This window comes from Dryobates pubescens, chromosome 2 (assembly GCF_014839835.1).
Source record: "Dryobates pubescens isolate bDryPub1 chromosome 2, bDryPub1.pri, whole genome shotgun sequence".
In the NCBI taxonomy this organism is placed as follows: domain Eukaryota; kingdom Metazoa; phylum Chordata; class Aves; order Piciformes; family Picidae; genus Dryobates; species Dryobates pubescens.
Genome location: NC_071613.1, coordinates 16936924 through 16962400, shown reverse-complemented (window position 1 = coordinate 16962400; position 25477 = coordinate 16936924). Strand labels below are relative to the sequence as shown.

The window sequence follows — 25477 nt, the reverse complement described above, 5'->3', positions numbered from 1 at the left end:
CTCACTCTGGAAGGTGCTGGCAAAGCAGTCTTGAGAGTCAGTTCCTGTGGTGTGTGCATTAACAGAGCTCTAACCCAGTTCCACATGCTCACTGTCTCCTGTGTGTGGGAGAGGAAAGGCAAAGGGCCTGTGGAGCCATCAAAACAGCTACAATTAAAGGAGCCAGTTGTGGGCAAGAGTTCCTCGAACTGCTGGATGAACAGATTATACCTACCAGAGGCAAAAGGCCAGAGCTATTGTCTTTTAATTTGCCACTTAAATACATTCCAAGTGAACTAACAATCCTTGTTGTGCCTATTTTGGCCCCCATGGAGTCACCTGCCCCACACTGAAGGATGTTACCTGCAAATGAGACAGCTGCACAGATTGGTGAAAGCTAGAGAGCTAGACACAATCTACACATTAATGCACAGCTGAAATGTTTGTGTTGAGAGTAGAGAACTGGGATATTGTCAAATTGTTTTATTCATTATTTTATGAAATTGTGTTTATTTGCATCCATCTCTGGAGCCCCCAACACAGGAAGGATGTGGAGAGGGACTTCTTGTAAGGGCATGTGGTGACAGAACAAGAGGCAGTGGCTTTCAACTGGAGTAGGGTGGATTTAGATTGGGTGTTAGGCAGAAGCTCTTACTATGAGGGTGGTGAGACTCTGGAATGGGTTGCCCAGAGAAATTGTGGATGCCTCATCCCTGGAAGTGTTTAATACCAGGAGGCTTTGATCACCCTGGTCTGGTGGAAGATGTCTCTGTCCTTGGCAGGGGGCTGGAACTTTAAGATCCCTTCCAACTCAAGCCATTCTTTGATTCTCTGATGGAAATTGTTTGTTCTGCAATGATAAGTGATGAGCCTGTTGAGGATTGTTCTCTTTTAATTTGACATAAGTACAAGCAGGGAACAGAGCTTTGAAAGCTCTTTTTCAGTTGGTAGTTTGGGTTTGCTTTTTTTATTCATTTGGTTTTGCTTAGTAAGTAAATGTGAGCTTAAATTTTAATAATTATATAGTTATAGGAATGGGACAGCAAGAGCAAACAGAAGCTTGGTGTAATTGAAGATGAATGATTTGTCTAGCTAATAATTAGACATTCTGTTAGTTTAACAGGGTGGTTAAGGTATATCACATAGATAAAATGCAAACACATGTAGCAGAGTGACTCTCTGGAGCTTACCTACAGGCTGATGCTTATTATCACCAATCTGCCCAGCAACTGTTTTGCTGCACAGTGTAAAAGGTGGGAAAGGATTAGCTCAAATAGTCTGAAACCTGGCTAGAAAAATAAAACAAATTCCAATTCTTCTGATTTCTGCTTCATTGGTGAAGCTGAGGTCATTCACATGGAACAACCCACATTCTGTGGGTCTCTCTACCACCTGCTTGGAGTTGCCTGGAAATGGATTCCACATAAGGCAAGTCTAGCTTTGGTCTTTTAAGGTCTGTGTGCAGTGCTGAATCCACCCTTTGGTTTAAAGTTTTCACTACCATTTCTTTGAGAGGAACCTGATAATTGTTACCAGCAACCTGTCCAGTCTCTGTACAGTCTTGTGATAGAAGAAGATTGTAGAGGAATATAAAATGAATGGGAATGTGCCTGCTGGTTAGAAAGGTTTCTTTGGCTTCCTTTAGTAGGTTTGTTTATTTTTAGGATTAGAAAGTCTGAATTTGTAGCCAGTATTATGCAGTAGTGGCCAGATGGGTGAAGGAGAATTGAGAGGAGTTTCCTTGAGGTTCCTAGAAACTAAATTTTCAGTCATAAGTAGCAGCATCATTTGCCTTGTCATTGACAGCAAGGCTAGGTGCTGTGTCCTTAAACAGGGCAGCACACTCAGAGATGAAAAATTTCTTTGGATCCCATTGTGCTCAGAGTGCTTCAAAATAATTTTCTTGGTGCTGACCTTCTCCTGAACACAGGCTGCTCAATGTTTTTACGATGGAAGAGAAGAATGTATGAGACTATCTGAGGGCTGGCTGTCAGGAAGGAAGGGACAGCCTGTGACAGGACAAGGCACAATGGATGTAAACTACAGCACAGGAAGTTCTACCTCACCATGAGGAAGAACTTCTCTACTGTGAGGGTCACAGAGCACTGGAACAGGCTGCCCAGGGAGGTTGTGGAGTCTCCTTCTCTGGAGACTGTCAAGACCCATCTGGATGTGCTCCTGTGTGACCTGTGCTGGATTCTGTGGTCCTGCTCTGGCAGGGGGGTTGGACTTGAGTATCTCCAGAGGTCCTTTCCAACCCCTAACATCCTGTGAGCCTGTGTAATGTGACTTACCTGAGGAAGAAAACAAAAAATCTACAGATTTAAGTTACCCCAGAAGGTGATATTCCATTGCAATGACTCAAAAATCGTCTCCGGATGATTGTACTTTCTTTAAACTGGCTTCTTTACCTCTTTCATCTTGCTGACTTGCTGGATTTTTATGAAGTAGACTAGTGCCCATCAGTTTTCATCTTTGTGTCAAAATGGGTTTCCCTTTCACTCTTTGGGAGTGAGGTCTTTTGTTCTGTCTGGCTCCCTTAGCAGCTCTGATCTTGGTGGCAGTCAAAGCAGCTGGGGACCCTCTCACATACTGCTGCAGTAAAAAGAGCAGTGAAAGTTGTCTCATGGTCACACAGCTCTGCTGTATTTCTCCCAGCTGCAGCTAAGCACTTTTCTTGTCTGTTAATATGTTCTTGCTTTGCTCTGTCTCCCCTTCACACTCCTTTTGGATTTTCTTTCCAGTAAGTTCGTGGGCATCAGGGTTCTCATCGAGGAAGGAAAAAGAAAGTTCTTGGCAATGTTGTGTACCCAAAGGCTTGTTTGTCTCATGTTATTCCTGAACTTTCCTTCTATTCTGCTATGATGAAGCAGGGACCCTCCTCAGAAAGCAGTCATATGTCTTCCTATACATCACTGCCTATCTATTAGCTGGTCACATCTACCCCCAGATCTCTTTCTTCTTATATACATCCAAGAAGCCTGTGATGCTCTCACATAGTCCCACATCTCTTTGATAACAACAGAGTGAGATTTCATGTCCATATCACTGCTCTTCTGCTTTGTGGCATTAACAATGTCTGCTACTGTCCTCCTTCTGAAACAGACTTATTCTGCTGATGGCTTTTTTGTTCATCTGAAAAAAAAAGGAGGCTTTGGTGACAGCGTGTGGCAGATTTTGTGTGTGCACATATTCTGCCTGCTTGCTTTTAATAACACCTTTGAACCTCAACTTTTATTGCTAGCTATTAAGTAATTCCCTGCATGGAAATTCTGCCACTGGAACTGAGTTTGGTTACATGCTTATATTTCTGCAAATAATCTCCTTCCATCTACGTATGACTTTTATCCCAAACAGTAACTATACCTGTGTGAAGTGAGCTAACAATGCATCATTTGTAACAGAGGAGTTAATGGGAACCTGGATGTAATAAGGGTTAGTGACCTGAAACTTCCCCATCCCATAAGTACCTTGATCTCAAGCAGGTTGAGCCATAATTATTTTAGCTAGGTAGAGAAATCAGTTCCATCAGAGGCAAAACATTGCAAGTTATGAACGGGATCTGTATGTACAGGCACGCCGTGATCCTGGCACTGCACGGGGGACTGAATACAAAGGAGATGAAGGCTCAGTCTGGGTTCATAATCCCTGTCCTTGTGGCAAAAAGGAAGGAAAGAAGGGAAAAAAGGAAAAAATAATTATGAACCTTTCTAAAATAATGGCATGAAGATGGCTGCCTCAGCCTGGCTAATGGAAACCTAAAGTGTCTGTGTGAGCCAGGGACAGTATTTGGGTGGAATATGGAGTTGTTACTGAAGGGAGGGAGCTGCAGAATTGGCATAAAATCAGCTTTCAGAGGCCTTCACTTCAAGGACAGCATTTTTTATTTCCCTCCACACAGAGGAGGATATAATACACCCAAACCCTAACATTTCTGTGTGACAAAATGGAAAGATAGGTGACACAAGCAGAAAGATTTGTCCTCATGGACAATATACAAACATAACTATAGCTGTATTGTCACATTTTTAGTCTCAGACTGAGGGGGAAAAAATAAGTCAGCAGGAAGAACCACCTGAACAGAAAATTCAAGATGATGTGATAAAGTTCAAATACTGACCATACTGAAATAGAATCAGAGAATCGTGGAATGGTCTGGGTTGGAAGGGACCTCCTAAGGTCATCCAATCCACCCCCCTCTGCAGTCAGCAGGGACATCCTCAACTAGATCAGGTTACCCAGAGCCCTGTCGAGCCTCATCTCAAATATCTCCAGGGATGGGGCCTCAACTACCTCCCTGGGCAATCTGTTCCAGTTTTCCACTACCCTCTTAGTAAACTTGTTCCTAACATCCAACCCAAGTCTGCTCTGCTCTAGTTTTAAGCCATTTCCCCTTGTTCTGTCACTGCAGGCTTTTGTAAGCAGTCCTTCTGCAGCCTTCTTGTAGACTGCCTTCAAGTACTGGAAGGCTGCTATTTAGTGCTTCCCTGGAGCCTTTTCTTCTCCAGACTGAACAACCTCAGTTCCCTCAGCCTGTCCTCATAGGAGAGGTTCTCCAACCCCCTGATCATTTTCATGGCCCTCCTCTGGACCTGCTCCATCCATGTCCTTCCTGTGTTGAGAGCTCCGGAGCTGGATGCAGCACTCCAGGTGAGGTCTCACAAGAGCAAAGCAGAGGGGCAGAATCACCTCTCTCCATCTGCTGGACACAATAATAAACCCTAAGTTTCAAAGATCCAGATGAATACTACAGTCCAGAAGCTTTGATGTTACCCTGTTCCCTGTTCCTGTCAGGTTTAACTGGGTTGCAATATGCTTGCTTGGTCCTACCTTTCAGGGACCCCTTCAGGATCTCTACCTTGGTTCTACCTTTCTGCATTCCAGCTTCACAGGTTGGGCCAAAGAAAAACCAAAACAAGTTTGCTTGTTATGCTTTTGTTGCCATTTCTTATCTGCAGCTTAGAAGTATTTGATCAGCAGTCACCCTTGAGTGGTTTTTGAATTTATGTAAAACTTCTATCCTTCAGACAGCCGAGCTGATGTTCCCCAAAGGGGAGATTTGAATTGGGTTTGTTTATTTGTCCACCTGGTACAGCATTTCCCATCTGCCTCAAACAGGTTTGTTTGGTTTTTTTCTTTCAAAAAGGCCTTTGGATGAGTTGCATTCACAGCTCAGCTGACACTGGACTCTTCAGGGTAGAATTTGTACTTTGCAATTTTCATACATCTAAGGAACTTCTTTTCTAGCCATGCTCCTCGGGTCAAAGAAAAGAAAGATAAGAAAAAATTTCCACCAGTCCTCAAGTAATGATTTTTCTAATATCCAAGCTATTCAAGGCTGCCCAGGGAAGTGGTTGAGTCATCATCCCTGCTTGTATTTGACAGCTGTCTAGATATGGTGCTCAGGGATATGGTATAGTGGTGGTCCTGGTAGAGTTAGATAATCAGATACTCATTGGAAGGGACCCTCAAATGTCATCTTGTCCAACCTCCCTGCAGTGAGCAGGGACATCCTCAGCTAGATCAGGTTGCTCAGGGCCCCATCAAGTGTGACCTTGAATGTCTCCAGGGATGGGGCATCCATCACTTCTCTGGGCAACCTGTTCCTATGTTCTACCACCCTCATGATGAAGAACTTCCTCCTAATGTCCAGCCTAAACTTGCTCTACTCTGGTGGAAAACCCACCGCCCCTTGTCCCATCTCTACAAGCCTTTAGAAACAATCCCACCCCAGCCTTCCTTGTAGATCCCCTTCAGATACTGAAATGCTGCTATAAGGTCTTCCTGGAGCCTTCTTTTCTCCAGGCTGAACAACCCCAGTTCTCTCAGCCTGTCTTCACAGGAAAGGTGTCCCACCCCTCTGCTCATCTTTGTGGCCCTCCTCTGGACCCGCTCCAGCAGGTCCATGTCCTTCCTGTGGTGGGGACTCCAGAGCTGGACGTAGCACTCCAGGTGAGGTCTCACAAGAGCAGAGCAAAGTGGCAGAATCACCTCTCTTCATCTGCTGGCCATACTTCTTTTGATGCAGCCCAGGATGCCATTTGCCTTCTAGGCTGCAAGTGCCCATTGCTAGCTCATGTTCAGTTTCTTGTCCAGTGGCTGAATTTGATGAACTTGAAGGCCACTTCCAACCAAAGCAATTCTATGATTCGGTGAAGCCTTTCATGACAGCCATGTTTTCATTCCTGTGAAGAACTCTTAGCTGTTAAGAACACAGACTTTCACAGATTCACAGATTGCATCAGGTTGGAGTATGGAGGTGACCCTCAAAGATCATCTTGTCCAACCCCCCTGCAGTGAGCAGGGACATCTCCAACTAGATACGCTGCCCAGGGCCACATCGTCTGGTCTTGAATATCTCCAGGGACAGGGCTTCAACGACATCCCTGGGCAACCTGTTCCAGTAGCACTCTCATTCTAAAGAGCTTCCTCCTGCTGTCTGACCTTGTCTGAGGAGGATTTGGAATGTGTGTGAGGGAGTTGCTGGGATTTATTAAGCAACAAAACCATGACAAACTCTCCAGGACTAATTTTACTGCTTCTGGGTAATTGCCTTCAGGAATACTCTTTCAAGGCCATCCACCACAATGTCTGTGTTTGCAGAGAATATGTCTACACAGTGCTGTGGACCAGTATCCGTGCTGAATAGGTGCCAGCAGAAGTACTGGGTGTGCAGGCAGCATGCCCCACTTTGATCTGTGCAAAAATATCAGGGAGATGTTGTCACCTCCAGCACTATTCTGAGTCACTGCAGTAACACATGCTTCTGGTGTTTCAGTATCAGCTTCCACCAAAGTCAAAGGAAGTTGTTCCATTGATTTCAGGAATCAAACAGAAAGGGAAAAAATGAAAAGGAAAGCAGCAAGGGAACAAGATTGTCTGTGGAGTTTTTTCTGCCTCACTGATGTGTGACATTTCCATCTTCAGTTTTGATTAAATTTCCTTTAATTAGCCCATTAAGCTAAAACCACCCCAGTTAATGATTGAAGTGTTGGTTAACTGATGATCTTGTTTCAATGGAACTTGAAAGCCATCATATTTCTCAATTAATAGTGGCATTAAACTGGAGAAGATAAAAAGATGAACTAGTTGTTGCAGAAATGCTGGTCTCCAGAGAAGGTTTGTACTGAAATTGCATTCATGGTAGGGAAAACACCAGATAAATAGGCAACCTGATGGTCCTAGCAGTGTTCAACATTCACTTGGTTTTTGTATTTTGGAGGCATTTCTGTCATCTTTTCTTTTTCATTCTTGGTGAACTCCAGGAAACCTCTCAAGCATTGTGGTGCCAGTGCTGCCAAAGGTGAAATCAGCAAGGCTCTCCTGATTTGCATGAACTGCAAATAAAAGACAAATGCAACCTCTTGCATTCTTCTGTGGGCATGGCTAGATGGCATCCCCTTCAATGACTGAAAGATGAGTTTGTATCATGCCTTCCTCTTCCAAGGGGCTGAACATTTGGTAATTCTCCTAAGACCAACCCTTTATTGTCTGAAGAGACATAACATGAACAATGCATCAAAGGATAACACCTTGGGGCATGAAGCTTAGATTCTGCCAAAGAAATTGCCTGAAGCTATCTTCAGAAGTATTTAGTTGCCTGGAGATACAAAGAAGCTGCAGTAGTCATCTTTGCAGAAGTCTGTTTCTTCTTTTATGCAACCTGAGCTGAAGTCAGCAGAAGTGGAGAGAAAAGCTGACATGGAGAAACTGCTTATTTGTCTTTGTAATTCATTTCCCTGCCTTAGTTCAGCACTTCACAAACATAAATACACATCAAAACATCCACATCCTCAAGGGGCATTTAGTTTGCACCCTCAGAAAACAGGTTGAAGATCAAATGCATCTGATGTTCAGTTCCAGTGGGCCCTTCAGTGTAACACCAAGGTTCAGTGTGTGCAGGTCACTGATTTTCAGACAGTCATGAAGCTGAATCTGTTTCCACGGTAGCTCTTCCTGGAGCTTTCAGCATCACGCAACAGGGAGGGAGAAGCTTCTGCTAAGCTGTAGCCTGTAGTTTACAGCCCAAGGTAGGTGCTGGCTCTCTGTAACACAGCAGGCTGTAACCTCTGGTGGTTCAGGACCTGTTTCATGTAAAGCTCAGTCACCTTTGCTGCTGGCAGTGTAGCTTGGAGGAAAGAGTAGAGAAGAGCTCGCTTTGTCCCAACAGCTTTTGTTTAAGTCTCACATGGCATATCTTGAACTGAACAGCCTATGTTTATGCCAGAGCTTGTGATTTCATTTGAAGTGTTGTGAAATGTCAGCTGTGGAGTAAATGGTGGGCAGAGGCAGAAGGACAGATGATGTGGTTGGAAGCCAGTTTAATATCCAAGGGTTTTCTTTTCCTTCTAGTTCTCCTCTTAGACATACCCACAATGGGTTGCAGGTATACCAAGAACTGCAAGATTTCTGGCAAGATTAGGCTGCAGTTGCACTTTGTACAGATTAGGAAGGCAAAAAAAATATACTTGTGATCTTCAGATCTGTTTGGATGTAGCTTCCACCTTTTGATCTTCTAAGGATGGATCATTTAGCAAGGAAAATGTTGTCTTGCTGCTTGGAGTTTCCTTTGATGCTAGGGATACTCCTCCCTCTTCATATCCACTGTTCTTTGCGTCAATCACTTGCTCTTTTGTAGCAGCTGCTCGTGTCTTTAGAGCCCTGAGAGTCCATTTTTAAGTCTCTCCATATGTCCAATGCATATCTCCAAGGACTGAGAAATTTCAGTGTTGAGGCAGTTCTTTGCTGTACCAGAAATAAAGAAGGAACATGGTAACTCTCTGCTATCAATGGCCTCTGTTCTGTTGCACCCTTCAGGGGTTGCCAGGAGTTTTTCCTGTTTGAACTTTTTGCTTTGATTGGATCAGCTTTTCTGTAGCTTTTTCTGTAGTTTAGCAAGACCACCAGTAGCAGAAGATGACAACACTTCAATCTAGACACCCTCAAAAGACACATATATCCCTGGAGCCTGTATTAGCTTACGCCAAACCTCACCATCATTTCTGGTGGTAAAGCTGTGCTGACTACTGATGATTTTCTTCTCTTATAAGTACATGGAAGAAAGTTGTCAGGATTAGTCAGCATGGGTTTGTAGCCTTGCAGCAACCTCCCAGCTGTATCTGCCTTCTGGGCCATGATCAGCTGCTTTTAGAAGTTGTTGTCCTTCTTAAGCAGAGTATTAGGATTTTCTGTGGCAGATTTACATCAAGAGAACATGAACTTGCTAAGCTGAGAGAACATCTAAGTCCATGAGTGCACTGTATGAATACGTGCTCAGTTTACTATCAGATTTGAAGCACTTGAGTGTGGGTTGGTTTTGCTCTTCCTGTTGACTGAGGGTGGAGTTCCAGTGATCTTTCTTTAGCTAATGCATGAATGGCAGAACTTCCCAGCAAAAGGCAGCTGAGAGTGTGGACATCATGTAGGGCAAAGCTGCGCAGCTGCTACAAGGAGATAAGATCTGATCCTCCTGTGTACCACTCAGTGTCACCTTTGTGACTGCCAGGACAGTTAGCTACCCTTTGCTTCCTAGGAAGAGAATCAATACCAAATACATTCTGCATTGGTTTCAGCCTTTGATTGCCAGTTCCTTTTAGAAACTCCAGATGACTTCAGGAGTCCCAACCTGTTGCGGGTTTTGTTTGTTGTACAACTTCAACATGTAAATCACTTATGTGTCTGGTTTTATTTTTTCTTGAGTGCCAGAGACCAGGGGACCTATTTTCTGTCCTCACACACACACACTTGCATCTGCTACAGGTTGTATGCCTCTGGAGGGAAGAAGGGCTGTCTTCTTTTCTCTCTCTACCTGTATTCCAGTACAACTCCCTTCCTCAGATCATCTTTGCTTGTCAGGGGATACTTTCTCTGTCAATTTAATATTTTTATATATCTGAAAACAGAGGGTTGGTTTTGGTGTGGGGTTTTTTCCCCATTCTGAGACTGCTTTAATTACAAATAGATCTCTGTAACAGACTTTAATCCTTGTTCTTCCAATCTGTGCAGGTTTTGGTTTCAGATCGTCGCTTCATGGGAAGAAGGATCCGATGCCTTTATTGCTTTTGACAATGTCTCCCTTAGCCTGGACTGCTATTTAACAAGTAAGTTTTCCTTTTATCTATAAGTGGCTTGTCTTTTGTGGGCCGTCTGATGGAGGTTTGGAAAGGTGTTGAAACTGTGGGGAAGAGATTGGGTGTTTTTATCTTCAAAAGAAATGTAGAGGTATGTTTCAGAAATAACTAGGCTCAGAAGGAGGAGCAGGCTATGAATGGTTTCAAGTTTGGCAACAACTGGGTAGTAAGACATATGGTGTGGGAGAGTCAGCTTCCAGCTGAGGCAGTAGCATCACCTATCCACCCAGGCTGATGGGAAAGCCAATCTGTGATTATAGAGTTCCACATGGCCTGGTTTGCTGTGTGACAGTGATCAAAATGAATGGCAGTTGGACTCTGGCTAGGAAAAGACAGACATCCTGTGACTGACACTAACTTTGCAATAACATTGGGCACAATACCCCAGTTAAATTAGAACAAGGTGATTTCATTTGGGCTGACATGCTTTTAATTCTGAATCAGAAACCAGGGTATTCACTGTCTTCTACTCTTGGGAAAAGAATTTGGATTCTGCTCCAGACTTTGTGATTGACTGTCCTCTAGAATATGCCCAGCCTGTAGCTCTGCTGCCAGATTTCACTCCATTTAGGCTTTTATTGAACGTTTGTGTCTGGCTCATCTTTCCTACTCTCATGCACAGTGAATTACTTCATTTGTAAATGTGTTCAATGATCTGTCACTCCATACCTCAGTCCAGCAACTTGCATGAGGATTGAAGGACTGCTGCTGTGAACACATGAAACTTCTATTTTGGCTAGAGCAGTAGAACTTACTTCATGTCTAATCAAGAGTTAGGGCCAGGCTAGCAAATAGACCAATGACAGATGCTGTCTGTGAACCCAAAGGGAAAAAGAAATGGAATAAAGGACAGAGAGACTGAAAAGAGACTGAAAGAAAGGAAACTAAAACAGCTTTAAAGAGTAATGAAAATAAATATATACAAGCACCATCAAAGCAGCCCCTCTGATGGCAATGACATCACCATCACACTGATGCTGTGGCAGAGACTGGGGAAGTCCCAGACTAGACTCAGCAGCAGACACAAACCAGATTCAGGAATGCACAGATTGGGATTGAAGGCAGGGCAGAGTCCTCCTCAGACATTGAAGAAGAGGCTTGACCCTGGTGATCCCTCAGCTTTATCCTGCATATGGTGTCCATGGAATGGAATCCCTTGTTGCTCAGTTTAGGGTCATCTGTCTTCTCTGCTCCTCCCTACAGGATTTAGCAGTGACAAGCTTAAGAGCCTTTTTCATACCAATCCTTAGTAGTAGCTAAGTTGCAGACTAGTAACTAGTAGAAGCAGTAGAAGCCTGCAAAAAATATGCCAGTAACTTCAGAAGGTGCCATCACTTAGAAGAGGCTGAACTGAGAAGTAAAATCACAGGAGAGAATCCTACTCTAGCTCAAACCAGAGCAATTTCCTAGGTGTGAACCTATATCCCAGTCCAGTCTGAAAACCTCTAAGCTACTTCTTCACCCAACAGCAGTCAGAATGTTTCCACTGCTTTGTGTGATGTTAATTTGCATTGGCTGGGGTATGTCTTTCCATCTATGCAGTAATTCCCCATGGTTTCTTTGCTTCAGCACAAAGTAACTCAGGTTGCAGTGTTCTACAGAGATCTTAAGGTTAGGCTGTAATTAAAAAGGATTGCACGTGCTTCTACTGGCTGTAAGACAAACTTTCTAATAGCTGCTAAAGACTGCATTCTGGTTTTCTGCTTTGTTGACTTCATTCTCTCACTCTTTTGCCCACTACTCATTCCTGTTTATTTTTCTTCTGGCATAGTTCCTATAACAGCAACGGAAAGTCAATCTACCCTTTACTTTTAACAGTGTTCTCTCTGGTGGCTGCAGGCTCTCCTCCTCAGCAGAGAAGCCTGCAGCCCTTAATTTAGCTTCAGGTTTGGATTACATACTGACTCAACCACCCTCAGTAATTAAACTAATCTGTGACTTCTTCTTTTCTAGTCAGTGGAGAGAAGACACCTAGAAGTACCACTTCAGACTCAAGCAATCTGCTTAACAGTAGAGGTGGCCAGAAGAAGTTTGGGTGGGGACAGAAGCTTCTGGGAAATCTGCAACTCAACACTGTCCCCATTTCTGGTCCAGCAGGTAAGTGTCTGCTCTGAGAAGCATTTTCAGAAGCAGAGATTTCCAGCTAGTATAGATTTCAGTTCAATGTGGCTAAATGCAATATGATTCCTTTATTTTGTTTTACCAAAGCCTTTCCACAGAGCTTTTCCCAAGTCTCTTACAAACAAACCAGACCAACACAAGGTCTGCAAAGCAATTACCTTTAGCTGTTAACTGTAACTGGGATTGTGATTGCAAGCAGGTGAAAGAAAAAAAAGCCAGAGGAAGCCTCTTCTTGCAGTAAAAGTGCTTTTAAACTGGAAAGCAGATTTGTCTGGTGTTACGGTTATGTAAGAATAGGAAGGAATCAAAGTGTCCAAATTGACTGAGTCCAGCATGTGGTAAGCTGGATGCCCATCTCTAGTTAACATATGCTTGGCTTGAAATAACGTAGCTATGCTCTCTGTTTTTTTCCCCAGTAGTATTTTCAATGCCTGTGTGAATGTATACAGCTGGTCTTGTATGGGCAAGGTTATTTTATTCCCCCCAGGCCCTCCATTCCTATTTCCAGCTTAGTTGTAATGGTGAGGCCCAAACAGATTCAAGATCTCCTTTCCCTCCCTTGTATCACTGTCTCCCAAATGTTTGTCCCTTGTCTCTTTCCTCTGCCAGTCTTGCCCACATGTTCAATGTCTGCTTTGGGCTCTACACCTGCATTTCTGTTTCAGTCTGCTTCTTTCCTTCCTTTTGGCCAGCTTTTTTTCTTGATTCAGTTCAGGTGGCCACAATCTCTAGCCTACTTGAGGAGCAAAGCCCTCCGATACCAGGTTCACATTGGAGAACAGCCTGAAATTTGGATGCAAAGTTAATGTAAACAAGGTGTGTGGGCATTAGGCTGGAAACGTTGTGGCTATAGGTTTCTTTGGTCATTTTGTTGCTTCCTGCTTCTCACTAGACCTGGAGCAATGGAACAGCTTCAAGCTCTTCTTATCTGGGAGATGCAATTTAAGAAAAAGCTTGGACAGTAGAAATCATAGAGCCCATTGGGTTGCAAGAGACCCACAAAGGTCACCTAATCCAACCCCCCCTGCAGTAAGCAGGGACATCCTCAACTAGATCAGGTTGCTCAGAGTCCCACCAAGCTTAATCTTGAATGCCTTCATGGATGGAGCCTCTACCACATCTCAGTGCAACCTGTTCCACTATTTCAGCGTTCTCATTGTGAAGAACTTCCTCCTAATGTCCAATCTAAATCTACCCTGTTCTTGTTTGAAACCACTGACATAGTGTGAGTCAGGTTGCCCGGGTAGGAGAGAAGGATACCAAGGGATTTTCAGCAATTCACCCAATTTGTTATGACATTGGAGCAAAACTCCAAGATGGTATCAAAGACAGCTTGCCTAATTTCTGGGCTTGATCCTCAGTCCTGCAAATGTTCAACCTAAACTTGTCTCCAGCCCTTGACATTTCAAATCATTCTACAGCAGTTTCTCTCCTTTGTGCCCTTGATGAAGATGGGGCAGAAATCAGAGAGGCTAAGCTGCAGCTCCTTGCAGTGGGAAGACTTTGCATTTCTGAGTGTCTCCACAGAGCTGAACCACTTTTTTCCCTCTGTGTTGCTGAATCTCTGCTCTCAGCAGAGACTGCAGATGCTTCTGTGGACTATGCATTTTACCCAGGTTTAGTCATGTTACTTTCTGCATCCTGTAATGCATTTAAGAAACCTCAGGGTGATTCTATGAAAGCCCTTACTTTGATAGCCGTGTATTTGCCACTGTGCAAGTGAACCAGCAGCATCACCACCACCCTGAAGGCCCCAAGACTGCACTGAGCTCAGCCAAAAGTAATTACAGCTAACATGATCTTTGGCTTGTGTGATAGATCACACATTATGATACCTCCTTCTTAACAAATCATATGAAAACAAAGACCTGTCTTCCTATAGCTGAGGAGAAAACAGGATAATAAAATGCCTTCCCCAAGTGCCCAAGCTAGCTCAGCCTACACAGCAGGAAGTGCAATCTGAAAACCAGGGACCACTGTGTTTATGTGGCAGTGAATCCAAAGGAGCTTCCTTGCTTTGCTCCTGTGTAACTGAGGACAACTTCTTACATGCATCTCCTGGTTTTGCTTGTGCTTGGAAATCCATTTTTAACAGAAGCCACAGTCATCACCACCAACTTCCCTGTGCTCTGTTCTCAGACCCTCTACCTGGAGAATTACTTCTTCAGCCTTACCATTGCTTATTGTGGCTTAGGGGTGTCTAGAGACAGGATAAGGGGGAATGGTTTTAAGCTGAGAAAGAGTAGGTTTAGGCTGGATCTTAGGAGAAAGTTCTTCAGTATGAGGGTGATGAGACTCTGGTATGTGTTGCCCAGAAAGGCTGTGGATGCCATATCTCTGGAGGTGTTCAGGGCCAGGTTGGGTGAGGCCTTGGACAACCAAGGCTAGTTAGGATGTTTCCCTGCCCATGGCAGAGAGGTTGGAGTATATGATCTCTGAGGTCCCTTCCAATCTGAGCCATTCTGTCTCCAGGCTATATATACCAAAGGTTCAAAACATAATGCAGCTGTGCTGTGAAATACCCCCGAGCTTCCAGAAAGCTGTTAACACTGACATGTGTCACACATGAGATGGTGAATGTGCTGTGTAGAAGATCCCAAATTGCTACAACTCATGTGGTAGTTGGTCTCTCAGGTTGCTTGGTGATGACCAGGGTCAACATAAAAAAATTCTTGTAGGTTTCTAGTCCCATGATAACTTGCAGTGCAAGCTGGCCACGAGATAGCTGATCCCAGAGCAGTGCAAGTGCTTTCCTTTTTGATTACTCAATGAGAAGTTCTTTGCTGAAACGCCAGCTTCTTGCTGAAAGGCTGCAGGTAAAACTGGATTCTAGAAGAAGCCTGCAGATTAAGTTGTGAGAAGACCTGCATATACCAGAAGATTGAAGTCACTTCAGTGGAGCTAGGGTTTTAGATTGAAAGTCTGTGCATGTACAGAGGGCTGTGCACTCTTTATTTTGATGTGAACCAAGCTTACTTTGGCCTCATTTTTAATTAATGAGGTGTTAGTTTAAGTGAAACTGAAAGCAGCTCAAACTGTGGCATCTCTCTACAGGGTTTAACTATCAATTACAAAAGTCCATTTCTGTCAAGCCAGTGCAATTGCCTTGTATAGAGAAGGGAAGAATATGGGAAAGTCAGACATGTAAAGACAGAGTGAGCAGTAATGAGGAACTTTAGGTAAACAAATTACTATCATGGAAGCTGGAGAAGACAAAACAGGATTCTCAGGAGGCAAAAAGAGATAACAAGACACAGAGCAATCAAGTTTTAATTAAAGATTTCTGGTGCTTGTGAATAGGCTGTAAGTACCAAGAGGCTAGCCTCTCTTTTGATGTTCCAGCTTCTCATTCATCCCTCTGACAACTTACTCGTGTCAGGGCACACAGTACGGCAACGGCATCTTGGGAACTGTACAAAAATATTACCCTTTCCCCCCTCCAGTCCTGCATTGCTCTACAAGTGCATGGAAACTGTCCTGAAAACATTTTCTCATCCAGAGTGGATGAATCTTATCCTTCAGCTCTGGTCTCTTCTGTGCAACACTTGGTGGTTGCAAAGTCTTTGTCTTGTGCATCAGGGAGAGTTCCCTTACGAGTACTTACATGGCTGTTTCTCGGAAGAGCTCTGAGTCACGTTGGTTAATCGGATGAAGGAGCTGAAGGGAACAGCAGAGTGAGTATTAAGTCAAAGCAAATTGCATTTGGTTGCTCTCTGTGTGCAATTACACTAACTGAACTGTTGGCATAACGCAGTAAGAGGATCTGCAGACTTGGGGGGTTGTATTAAGCATCAGTTAACGCTCAGCGCTCTCCCCACAAGAAAATTAGCATCCTGAATAGTGATAGAAAGTGTTCTGAGCTGGGTGGTGGAATCTCAGATCACGTGGACATGGATTTCTGTATTTCAGTGTCTGCAGTTGCTTGCTTTGTAGAACTGAAAATAGCAAAGGTTTAATATGGAAAATCAACACACAAGCGGCCCCCAGGTTTCGTTCTCTTTGTTTTCCATAGCAAGGGTGGGCTGGCATAACTTCTTTCCAAACTCAATCATGCAGTGGAAATAAATAGCCTATTTCACACATTTTACTCCTAAAATTTAAAGCTGCTCACTCTTAATAGCAGCTTCAATTGTGCAGAAACTGCTATAAGAAGAGCCCAGAGAAGTTGTGGATGCCTCATCCCTGGAAATGTTCAAGAGTTCAATGAGGCTTTGAGCAGTCTGGTCCAGTAGGAGCTGTCTCTGCACATGCCAGAGGAGGTTGGAACTAAGTGATTTTTAGGGTCCCTCCCAACTCCAGCCATTCCATGGTTCTATAAAGCTCAGGAAGGGTCTTGAAATCATTTTGCCAGCTCCATCCAATTTGGTCTTCGTTACCTAACACACATTCCTAGTATCTTCTGTGACTGTGAGCAAACAAATCCCCAAACATTATTAGCATGTCTCATTCAACACCCTTTATGGAAGACTCTTGCTGCCTCTTTAAGTGAAACACAGAAGAGAAAATAAATTAATTTTCTTCATGCTGCTTTCTTAGTTTCTGTTTGCAGAAGGTAGCAAGCAACAAGCCATTCTCATTGCTCTTCCAAGGCACTAACAAGCAACAAGCCATTCTCATTGCTCTTCCAAGTCAATGGTGCCCTTGCTCTCTTATACTGAGTACAGATGATTTCTTCCAAGGATTCCCTGATTGTGTTCCTTTTATCTGGACACTTAACAAAAATCTAAAGCATGAATCAAGGTCTGAGTATTTCTTTGAACTGATACTCAGGATCAGTCTGGCATACATTTGTCATCAGTGCAAATGTTCTTGTTAAAACTGAGAAACATATTCAAGTCTTCCTTACGAGGAGAGACTGAGGGAGCTGGGGCTCTTTAGCTTGGAGGAGACTGAGAGGTGACCTCATTTGTGTTTATAAATATGTAAAGGGTGAGTGCTAGGAGGATGGAGCCAGGCTCTTCCTGGTGATGCCCAGTGACAGGACAAGGGGCAGTGGGTGGAAGCTGAGACACAGGAAGTTCCATGTGAATATGAGAAAGAATTATTTCCCTGTGAGGGTGACAGAACACTGGAACAGGCTGCCCAGGGGGGTTGTGGAGTCTCCCTCTCTGGAGATATTCCAAACCTGCCTGGATGTGTTCCTGTGTGATCAGCTCTAGGTGATGCTGCTCTGGAGGAGGAGTTGGACTGGATGACCTTTTGAGGTCCCTTCCAGCCCCTAACATTCTGTGATTCTGATAGTCCTTTGCTGCCCCATTTAGAAAACAGACAGAGGTAGAAATAGTAACTGAATGAAGAGCTGAAAAGCCAGCCTCCTCCTAATCTAGCCACACCTGTGTAACTGGTTCTGGTACTGCTGGCAAGACTCACTCATTTCTGTGATCATTTAATGTCCTATTAATAACATTGTGCAGACACGTGTAACAGTTCAGGGAGTAGCAGCACAACCTACTTTTGCCATTTGCCATCATCTTGCAAACCCCTGTCCCACCCCATTCATCTCTGCCAAATACAATCCTAGAAAAGGTATTCATCTCAAAACACAGCTCACAGGCCACTGTTAAGGTGAACCCAAATAAAATCTAAAGGTTTTTTTTCCTTCCTCTGAGCATGTCTCTATAGGCATGTATATTATGCCTACAGACTTGCAGCACAGGCCAACCCTGGGAATTCCTGGGAATGTATAACAGGGATTGCTCTTGCACTGTGTGAAAGGTATATGCCTCCACACCCACACCATGGTGCCACTGGCAGCCAAATTATTAGTGAGGATGAAGATGAGCAGTTTCCTGTAAGCTCCTGATTGGCCAAATATTGTAAAGGAGATTGTGAATGTTTTTAGAAAGACATAAAGCAAGTGTTCTGCTTGGCATCAAGTTTGATGACATCTGCCTTAGAGGAAGTAAAATGAACTCCCTGAGGGACTTTCAAGAGAATGAGTTACCTCCATAATTTTAGCCACTGGGATTCTCGTGCTCCTGAAGCATGAGACCTTCCAGCCTTTATTAACAGTTTGGTTTATTCTGTTTGAAGCAGGAATAACCTCTTGGCCTGAACAGAGACGGTGGCAGCAAGTTCCATGAGCTGCCTACACATTGTTTTAAAGCACTGATAGATTTCATCAGTCCATTACTCTAGGTTCCAAAGTCAGCCAAGTACCACAGTACTTGGTTGGTAATTTTCTCAAATCACAATGAAGTTTTGGGTTGGAGCGAGTTGAATCTCAGTTCAAACCAGCTCCATTTAACAAATGCCAGTTAATGCCTTTAGGGCCTTGAGGTATAGCTAAAATGCCCTTGTCTGGTTTGTGATGTGGAGTTTATGTGCTCTATGTGCCAGTGAAGTTGCTTTCTGTGTTGGGACTACAAATGTGCCTTAGGCTTTGCTGCTCCAGTCTTTTTCCTCCATTGTTGCTGGTTGTTATTTGCAACAGTGCCTGCAGCAGTGCTGCCTTGGGCTCCAAGCAGCAGCAGAGCTTCAAATTAATTAGTCATTTAAAGTCCTGCGGGGTTGTGTTCCTTTTGTGTTCCAAGAGCAGGAGGACATCGCTCCCCTTTGCTGTAGCTGAAATCCAGTGCCTGTGCATACCACACATCTAGCCCAGCTCTGTGAAAACAAGAATTTCTGCTGTGCAAAACTAAGGATGAGTGACTGTGTGTGGAAATATAGCAGTAAATCTCAGTTGGAAAGAAAAACTGGGGAGAAGGATTTGATTTGATTTTATTAATCCATTTTATTAGAGCCAGAATAGCATTTCTGGCAATAATAGTGGCCATAGTAGAGTTAGATAAGGGATGGACTTGATGACCTTGGGAGTCTTTGCCACCCATGGTGCTTCTGTGATTGTGTTTCAATAGAGCCAGAGTGGCATTTCTTGCAATATGTTGTTGCTGGAACCTTAACAACACACTGGGGACATTGCCAGGGAGCTTGAGGAGGGGGAAGAGGCAGAAGACCAAATGTTTCCTCTGCCACATTTCTCACAAAAATGGGGGTTCTGTCAAATGCACTGGAGTACAAATTCTTCACTGAAGTCAAGTTCCCCAGCTCTGAATCTCAGTGTAATCTTCCCTTCTAGTTTTCCCTTGCGTCACACGGGAGCTTCCAGTGTGTGAGCTCAATTAGCATCTTGCAGCTGCCAATGACAGAATGGGTAGGGACCCTCCACTAAACTACCTGAATGCTTAGCTGTAACTTGTGTGAGGTTGGGCAAAATTCCCAAAGCTGCCAGTAGTTTGGGAAGATCTAGCATGGAGATTCCTGGTTGGTGGGTTGTGGGGGGGTATTTTTATTGGCCTTTTTTTTTTTCTTCTCATCAGCTGTACACTGATGGGAAAAAAAAAAAATCTATGCTTCTCTCCCAGCTGCTTAAGGATTTTCAATTCAGTGCTGCTGGCTTAGTCTTTGGAGATTAAAATAATGCTTCAAATTGAATTACTGTAAACTGCTGTGGCATGCAGCAGCCTGTAGAAAGGCTCTCTCTGAGCTCATGAGACATGCTGCAGTCATTTCTGGAATCAGGAGAAAATCAATAGCCCTCAGAGAGCCAATGGGTAGGCTTACTTTAAAAAAAAAAAAAAAAAAAAAAAAGAAAGAAAAAGAAAAACCAAGTGGGAAGTGGCAGGTTACCTAAGAGGGGCAGCACTCTGCTCCATTACTGGGGTAATGGTTTAAGATCTTGGGCTACTGTTGCAACTACATCCTGAAGGCTGGCTTTGTGAATTGTTTGAGCAGAGAGAGGGAAGTGCAAGGTTTTTAGTTTGTATCCAGAGCTGTAACTAAAGCCCATCTGTCCTCAGTATGTTGAATTGAGTTCTTCCCATGCCATATTCTGTCCCATCTAATTCAGCAACGGAGTCGTTAGATGTCGGACTGACTTTCAGCGTCACGTATCGAAGTGCACGTAAACAGGAGGAGGACTGCATGCAAGGCAAAGCAGCAGTGACAAACAAGCAGCTTGTGAAACACCTGGCTGCAAGTATAACTGAAATTCTTGCTGGTTCAAAGCAGGTGCTGCTGGGTTTACTGAAATTCTTGATGGTTCAAATCATAGAATCATAGAACTGCTTCTGTTGGAAAAGACCTCAAAGGTCATTGAGTCTAAACATCCACCCACCACAGCCATTAAACCGTGTCCTGAAGTGCCATGTCTACACATGTTTGGAACCCCTCCAACTTTACCTCCCTGAACAGCCTGTTCCCATGCCTGATCACTCTTTCAAGAAAGAATTTTTTCCTACTATCTAACCTAAACCTCCTCTGATGCAATTTGAGGCCATTTCCTCCTGATACTAGGGAGAGGAGACCAACTCCCAAATCAGGTGCTGTTTCCCCATGGTCCAAACTTCCTTCTGCGATGTTTTGGGCAACCATCACTACCCAGCTCTACTACTTCTGAGTTTTGTCTTCTCCCATTCCTGCCCACCATCTATTTAAACAGAGCAAGTCTGCTAGCACTGACTACACCAGCTGCAGAACCTAGGAGGCTTTAATGAAATCTTGTGTATCCCACTGTATCCATTGCAATAGTATTGCTTTGGAAATCTCTGATAGTACCTCCTCTGCTCAGTCATCTCCAGAGTCCTTACATCATACTCCCTGTGTTCCTTATCTGTAATTTTTCATTCCTTGTATTTTCATGCTCTTAAAAGCCATATTCCAAGAACTCAGATGCACATTCACTAACCTGATGTGGTCAGCACTGTCTGCTCTTACCATGGTACTGCCCCTGCACTGTAAAGTGAGCCCCCTTAATCTGTCCAAGAAGCAGAAAATGCCAAAGATGTTGTGGTTACTTCAGTTCAAAGTCTGAAGGTATAATGTTTGCAGCAGGAGGATATTTTTCTTCTATTCCTCCAGAGCATTGGGCTTCAAAGGAAGCAGAGGGCCATTAAAAAGCTTTCTGGAATAAGATGTAGTTCATTGATCCCCCTGGCTCTCAGTGGGAGTCAAGAGCTGCCAGTTTCAGGTCCAGTCCTGTGTGTATGATAATCTGTAGATACTTCTATCAAGCCCAAGCAAACAGATACTTAAGGAGCAGGATTATTTAAAGGGAGTAAACCAAACACGTGAAGCCTAACCACAGCAGCACGCTGTGCTCTGTCCTAGGTTTTATCACCTCCAGTTTTCTGTTTTGATTCTCATGTTTTGGGTTTATTGTCCCACTGAAGGTCACCTGCTTCTGCCTTTGGGAGAACTTGTTTGATATTTCACCAGAGACATCCAAATGGTTTCTTACTGTTCCAAACAAAGACACTCACATGCCTGCTTTACTAAACATATGTTTCAGTGCAGGTGGCTTAGCCCACTGGGATATTGCAGTGTTAAATCACTCTGATAGCTGACAGAGTGAGTCTCTTGCCTTCCATTTTGTGTGGGGTTTTGCTTTGGGTTTGAGGTTGAGTTTTTGTGCAAGAATGAGCAAGTGACTTCTGGTTCAAGACTGTAGATATCAGTTCAAGAGGGACAGAAAAGTGCTTGAGTGAGTTCAATGGAGAGCTATGACTGGAGCATCCCTCTTAGGAGGAAAAGACTGAGAGAGCTGGAGCTATTTAGCCTGGAGAAGCGAAGACTGAGAGGGGACTTTATCAGTGTCCACAAATACCTGCAGGGTGGCTGTCAGGAGGATGGAGCCAGGCACTTTTACAGTGATACACAGTGATAGCACAAGGGGCAATGGACATGTAGTCAACCACAGGAAATTTCATCTCAGCATGAGAAAAAAAATCTTAATGTGAGGGTGCCAGAGCCCTGGAGCAGGCTGCCCAGAGAGGTTGTGGAGACTCCTCTGGAGATCTTCAAAACCCACCTGCCTGTGTTCATGTATGACCTGCCCTAAGTGCTCCTGCTATGCAGGGTGGTTGGACTCAATGATCTCTGGAGGTCCCTTCCAACTCCTAGCATTCCATGATTCTGTGATTCTGCTTTAGGAACATTGGGAACTTGAATTCTTAGATGCTTTTGCCCTTCTTCAGTTTTTTGGGACTACATTGGAGGCAAAGGAGGAGAGGGGAATTCCTCCATTTGCAAGATAACAATTTGAAGACTCATGCCACCCATTGCAGAAGGATTGGAGAAATAAGTAAAATAAGTATGTAAGTATCCCTAGAAAACAAGTGTCAGTAGCAAAATCTCTAGAAGACCTTTACAGGGGAGTTATAAGGAGCTTGATGTAGATTGTGCTGTAAGAAGGGATTGGTTATTCCCTCAGAAGTACTTGGCTAGGAAGCCTTCTTAAACTAATAATTTTGCAGTGCTGCTTGGAGTATCCAAGCTGGTATTGTGAAGGTTTTTCAGAAAGAGCAACCACTTCATTTCTTAAAGCCCTGCCAAATTATTGCTACATTTCACAGAATCATAGAGTAGTAGAATCATAGAATGATAGAATGGTCTGGGTTGGAAGGGACCTCCAAAGGTCATGTAGTCCAACCCCCTCTGCAGTCAGCAGGGGCATCCTCAACTAGACCAGGGTGCCCAGAGCTCTTCAGCTCTTCCTTTCTTCATTCCACAGCATTTGTTTCCACCACAGCAGTACCTAAAGCAGTCACTGACACTTTTTATTGAGTATTTCTCTTTTACCTTAGGCACATGCTGCAGTTTTTCCATTGTTAATGATTTTAATGCATTGAGTAACCTCTCACTTAGGGAAAAAAAGCAACAGCTTTTCTGTACCAGCAACCCCAGATGCTGTTTGCTAAAGGTGCAACAGTAGGGGTTGGAAGGGACCTTTGCAGATCATCAAGTCCAACCTCTCTGTCAAAGCAGGATCACCTAGGGCAGGCAACACAGGACATGCATTAGACTTTTTTGTAAGAAGGAATTTAGGTCAACTTTGGAATTAATTGTGAAAGGTTAATTCAGACCTTGTGCCTGGCTAAACAAATGTTTTTCCTTCTATTTCTGGTATGTGAGCCCCTCCAGGAACAGCAATGGTAGTACTACTGGCATCTCTCATCCAGACACAGGCAGACCATCATTTCTAGACCAGATCTGCTTAGACAATAGGTCTGAATTCCAAGAAGTAATCAAACTAGTGCTCTGTCTAAGCTAATTAGTACCATTGCTGAAAGAGTCTGTATTGTTGTTCAGGCTGTGTTGTATTGCATTAGTGGAAGCTGGGGGGAAAGTTATGCTCTTTGGGAAGGCCATAGGGAGGGCTGGTGGCTGGCTGGCCCAACATTTGCTAGTAGAAATACCATTCTTTGGATGTATTTCAAATCTTTTGTTTTTAGTAGCAGCACAATTACCTAGCAGAGTTTATTACAACCATGTTGAGGTTGGGAGACCTTTGAGATCATGCAGTCCAACCACTAGCCTAGAGCTCCCAGCTCCACCACTGCTGCTGAGCCACTACCACTAAACTGTGTCACTCAGCACCACATCTATGCATTTTATAACCAGGATGGTGACTCCACCTCCCTGGGCAGCCTGTTCCAATGCCTGAGAATCCCTTCTCTGAAGAAATTGTTCCTAATATCTAACCAGAACTCCCCTGTCACAACTTGAGGCCATTTCCTCTTGTCCTGTCACTTGTTGCACAAGAGAAGAGGCTGACCTCTACCTGACTCCAACCTTTTTACAGAGGGTGATGAGGTGTCCTCTCAGCCTCCTCTTCTGAAGGCCCCAGTTCCCTCAGCTGTTCCTCACATAACTTGTGTTGATGGCCCTTTACCAGCTTTGTTGCTCATCACTGGACACACTCCAGCACCTCAATGTCCTTCTTGTACTGAGGGGCCCAAAACTGAGCCCAATACTCAAGGTGTGGCCTCACCAGTGCTGAGAAGAGGGGTGATAGGTTGGACTATATGATCACTGAGGTCTATTCCAACCTTATGGATTCCATGACCTGCTGGCCACGATATTCCTGCTTACAAGCCAGCATGCCATTGATTTCTTTGGCCACCAAACCAGATTACATTGAGTGTATTGGCTTGTTATTAAGTATGAATGGTAAATCATGTAATATGCACCTAGTCCACTTATTTACCTGCTAGAACTGAGATTTTATTACATATGAACCATTTCCTGTTATCCCAGCTAAAATGTCAGAGTGGGTTTTACAAGAGCATTGTGCTCTTGCAGCTATGCTGGCCCTAATAATGAAGCTTTAAAGCAAGGGATGATATTTTCAGCATCATATATTGAAGTTTCTACAAATTGGATTAGCACAAATTAGCAAAGCTTTGCTGTAGAAATCTTCTTGTACAGGACTTAGTACTTCCCACTGATGAAAATGACTGTAGTAGAGATGCATTGATTTGCACCCAGCCTGGAACATGCAGGGCCTGAATGCCTGTTTTTCCAAGCCTCAGTCAGGTGTTTTGCCTTCTGAAGCCTAGCTTGAATCTCTTGTGAGCACTTAATTATTCAAAATACAATTAGGGTTTTGTTATGTTTTAATGACAGAGATGATGATGTATTTACAGGGGTTTATAGAATTATCAGCTGCTTTCCCATATGAAATATGTTTGCAGAATCTGAAAAGGCTAAACTGCACCAGTCTTGAGGTTGTAAGTGTGCATTCTGCCAGCCCAGACAGCAAAGCCCAAAACTGGGTGGTCTGTGTTGCATTTTAGTCTACTCTGTGATCCTTGGCTTTTTAAAAAGAGACCTATGTTCATAGTTATGATAGCTTGCAGGAGATGTAGCTGAAAAATGGTCCAATACTGAGGTACCCAGCACTGTGAGTCAGGAAAAATTCTGAGACTATTTGTTTTGGCTAAATCCAGTGACAGTGAATAAAGAACAGAAGAGCTTCTTGATCTTTGGCTGTTCAGGTCATGCTTTGTGTGTCCTCATTTCAGATCACTGGTTATTCACAACATGTGGTGCCAGCGGACCCTATGGCCCCACACAGAGCCAGTGCAATGATGCCTACAGGAACTCCAACCTCAGTGTGCTTGTAGGAGCTGAAGGGATTCTCCAAGGCATTCAGATCTGGAGAGTACCAGCAACCAACACATACAGGTAAGGGAACCATTTCCAGTTGTTACATAGCTTTGGGCTCAAAACTTGTCGAAGCTGCAGATACATGCTAGGCACACAGGAGGTATATTCAGATGCTTGACCAGCTCTTACATGGGTTTTACTTCTCCCTAATTCTGTGACTTCCAGTCCTTCCAGTGTCAGATTTGTTGTCTGGAAGATGTAACTATTTGACCAAAGAGAGAGAAACAGATAGCTAAGGCAGACATATCTTTAGCCTACACAGTTACAGGTTGTGAGAGCTCCGCAAGTAACTGAAAACC

General features: G+C 43.8%; 1 protein-coding gene across 2 annotated transcripts in view; it reads left to right on the top strand.

Annotated features, from left to right (window-relative positions):
* The window catches only part of ALK (ALK receptor tyrosine kinase), a 357461-nt gene that overhangs the window by 292690 nt on the left and 39294 nt on the right, over positions 1 to 25477 (top strand). The window contains exons 10-12 of one of the 2 annotated variants that reach the window (XM_054171222.1): positions 9985 to 10079; positions 12063 to 12206; positions 25034 to 25196. In XM_054171222.1, the coding sequence (XP_054027197.1) occupies positions 9985 to 10079; positions 12063 to 12206; positions 25034 to 25196 (402 nt within the window). Of the gene's footprint in view, positions 1 to 9984; positions 10080 to 12062; positions 12207 to 25033; positions 25197 to 25477 lie in introns of those variants that run through there. The other variant, XM_054171207.1, reaches the window with a different exon arrangement.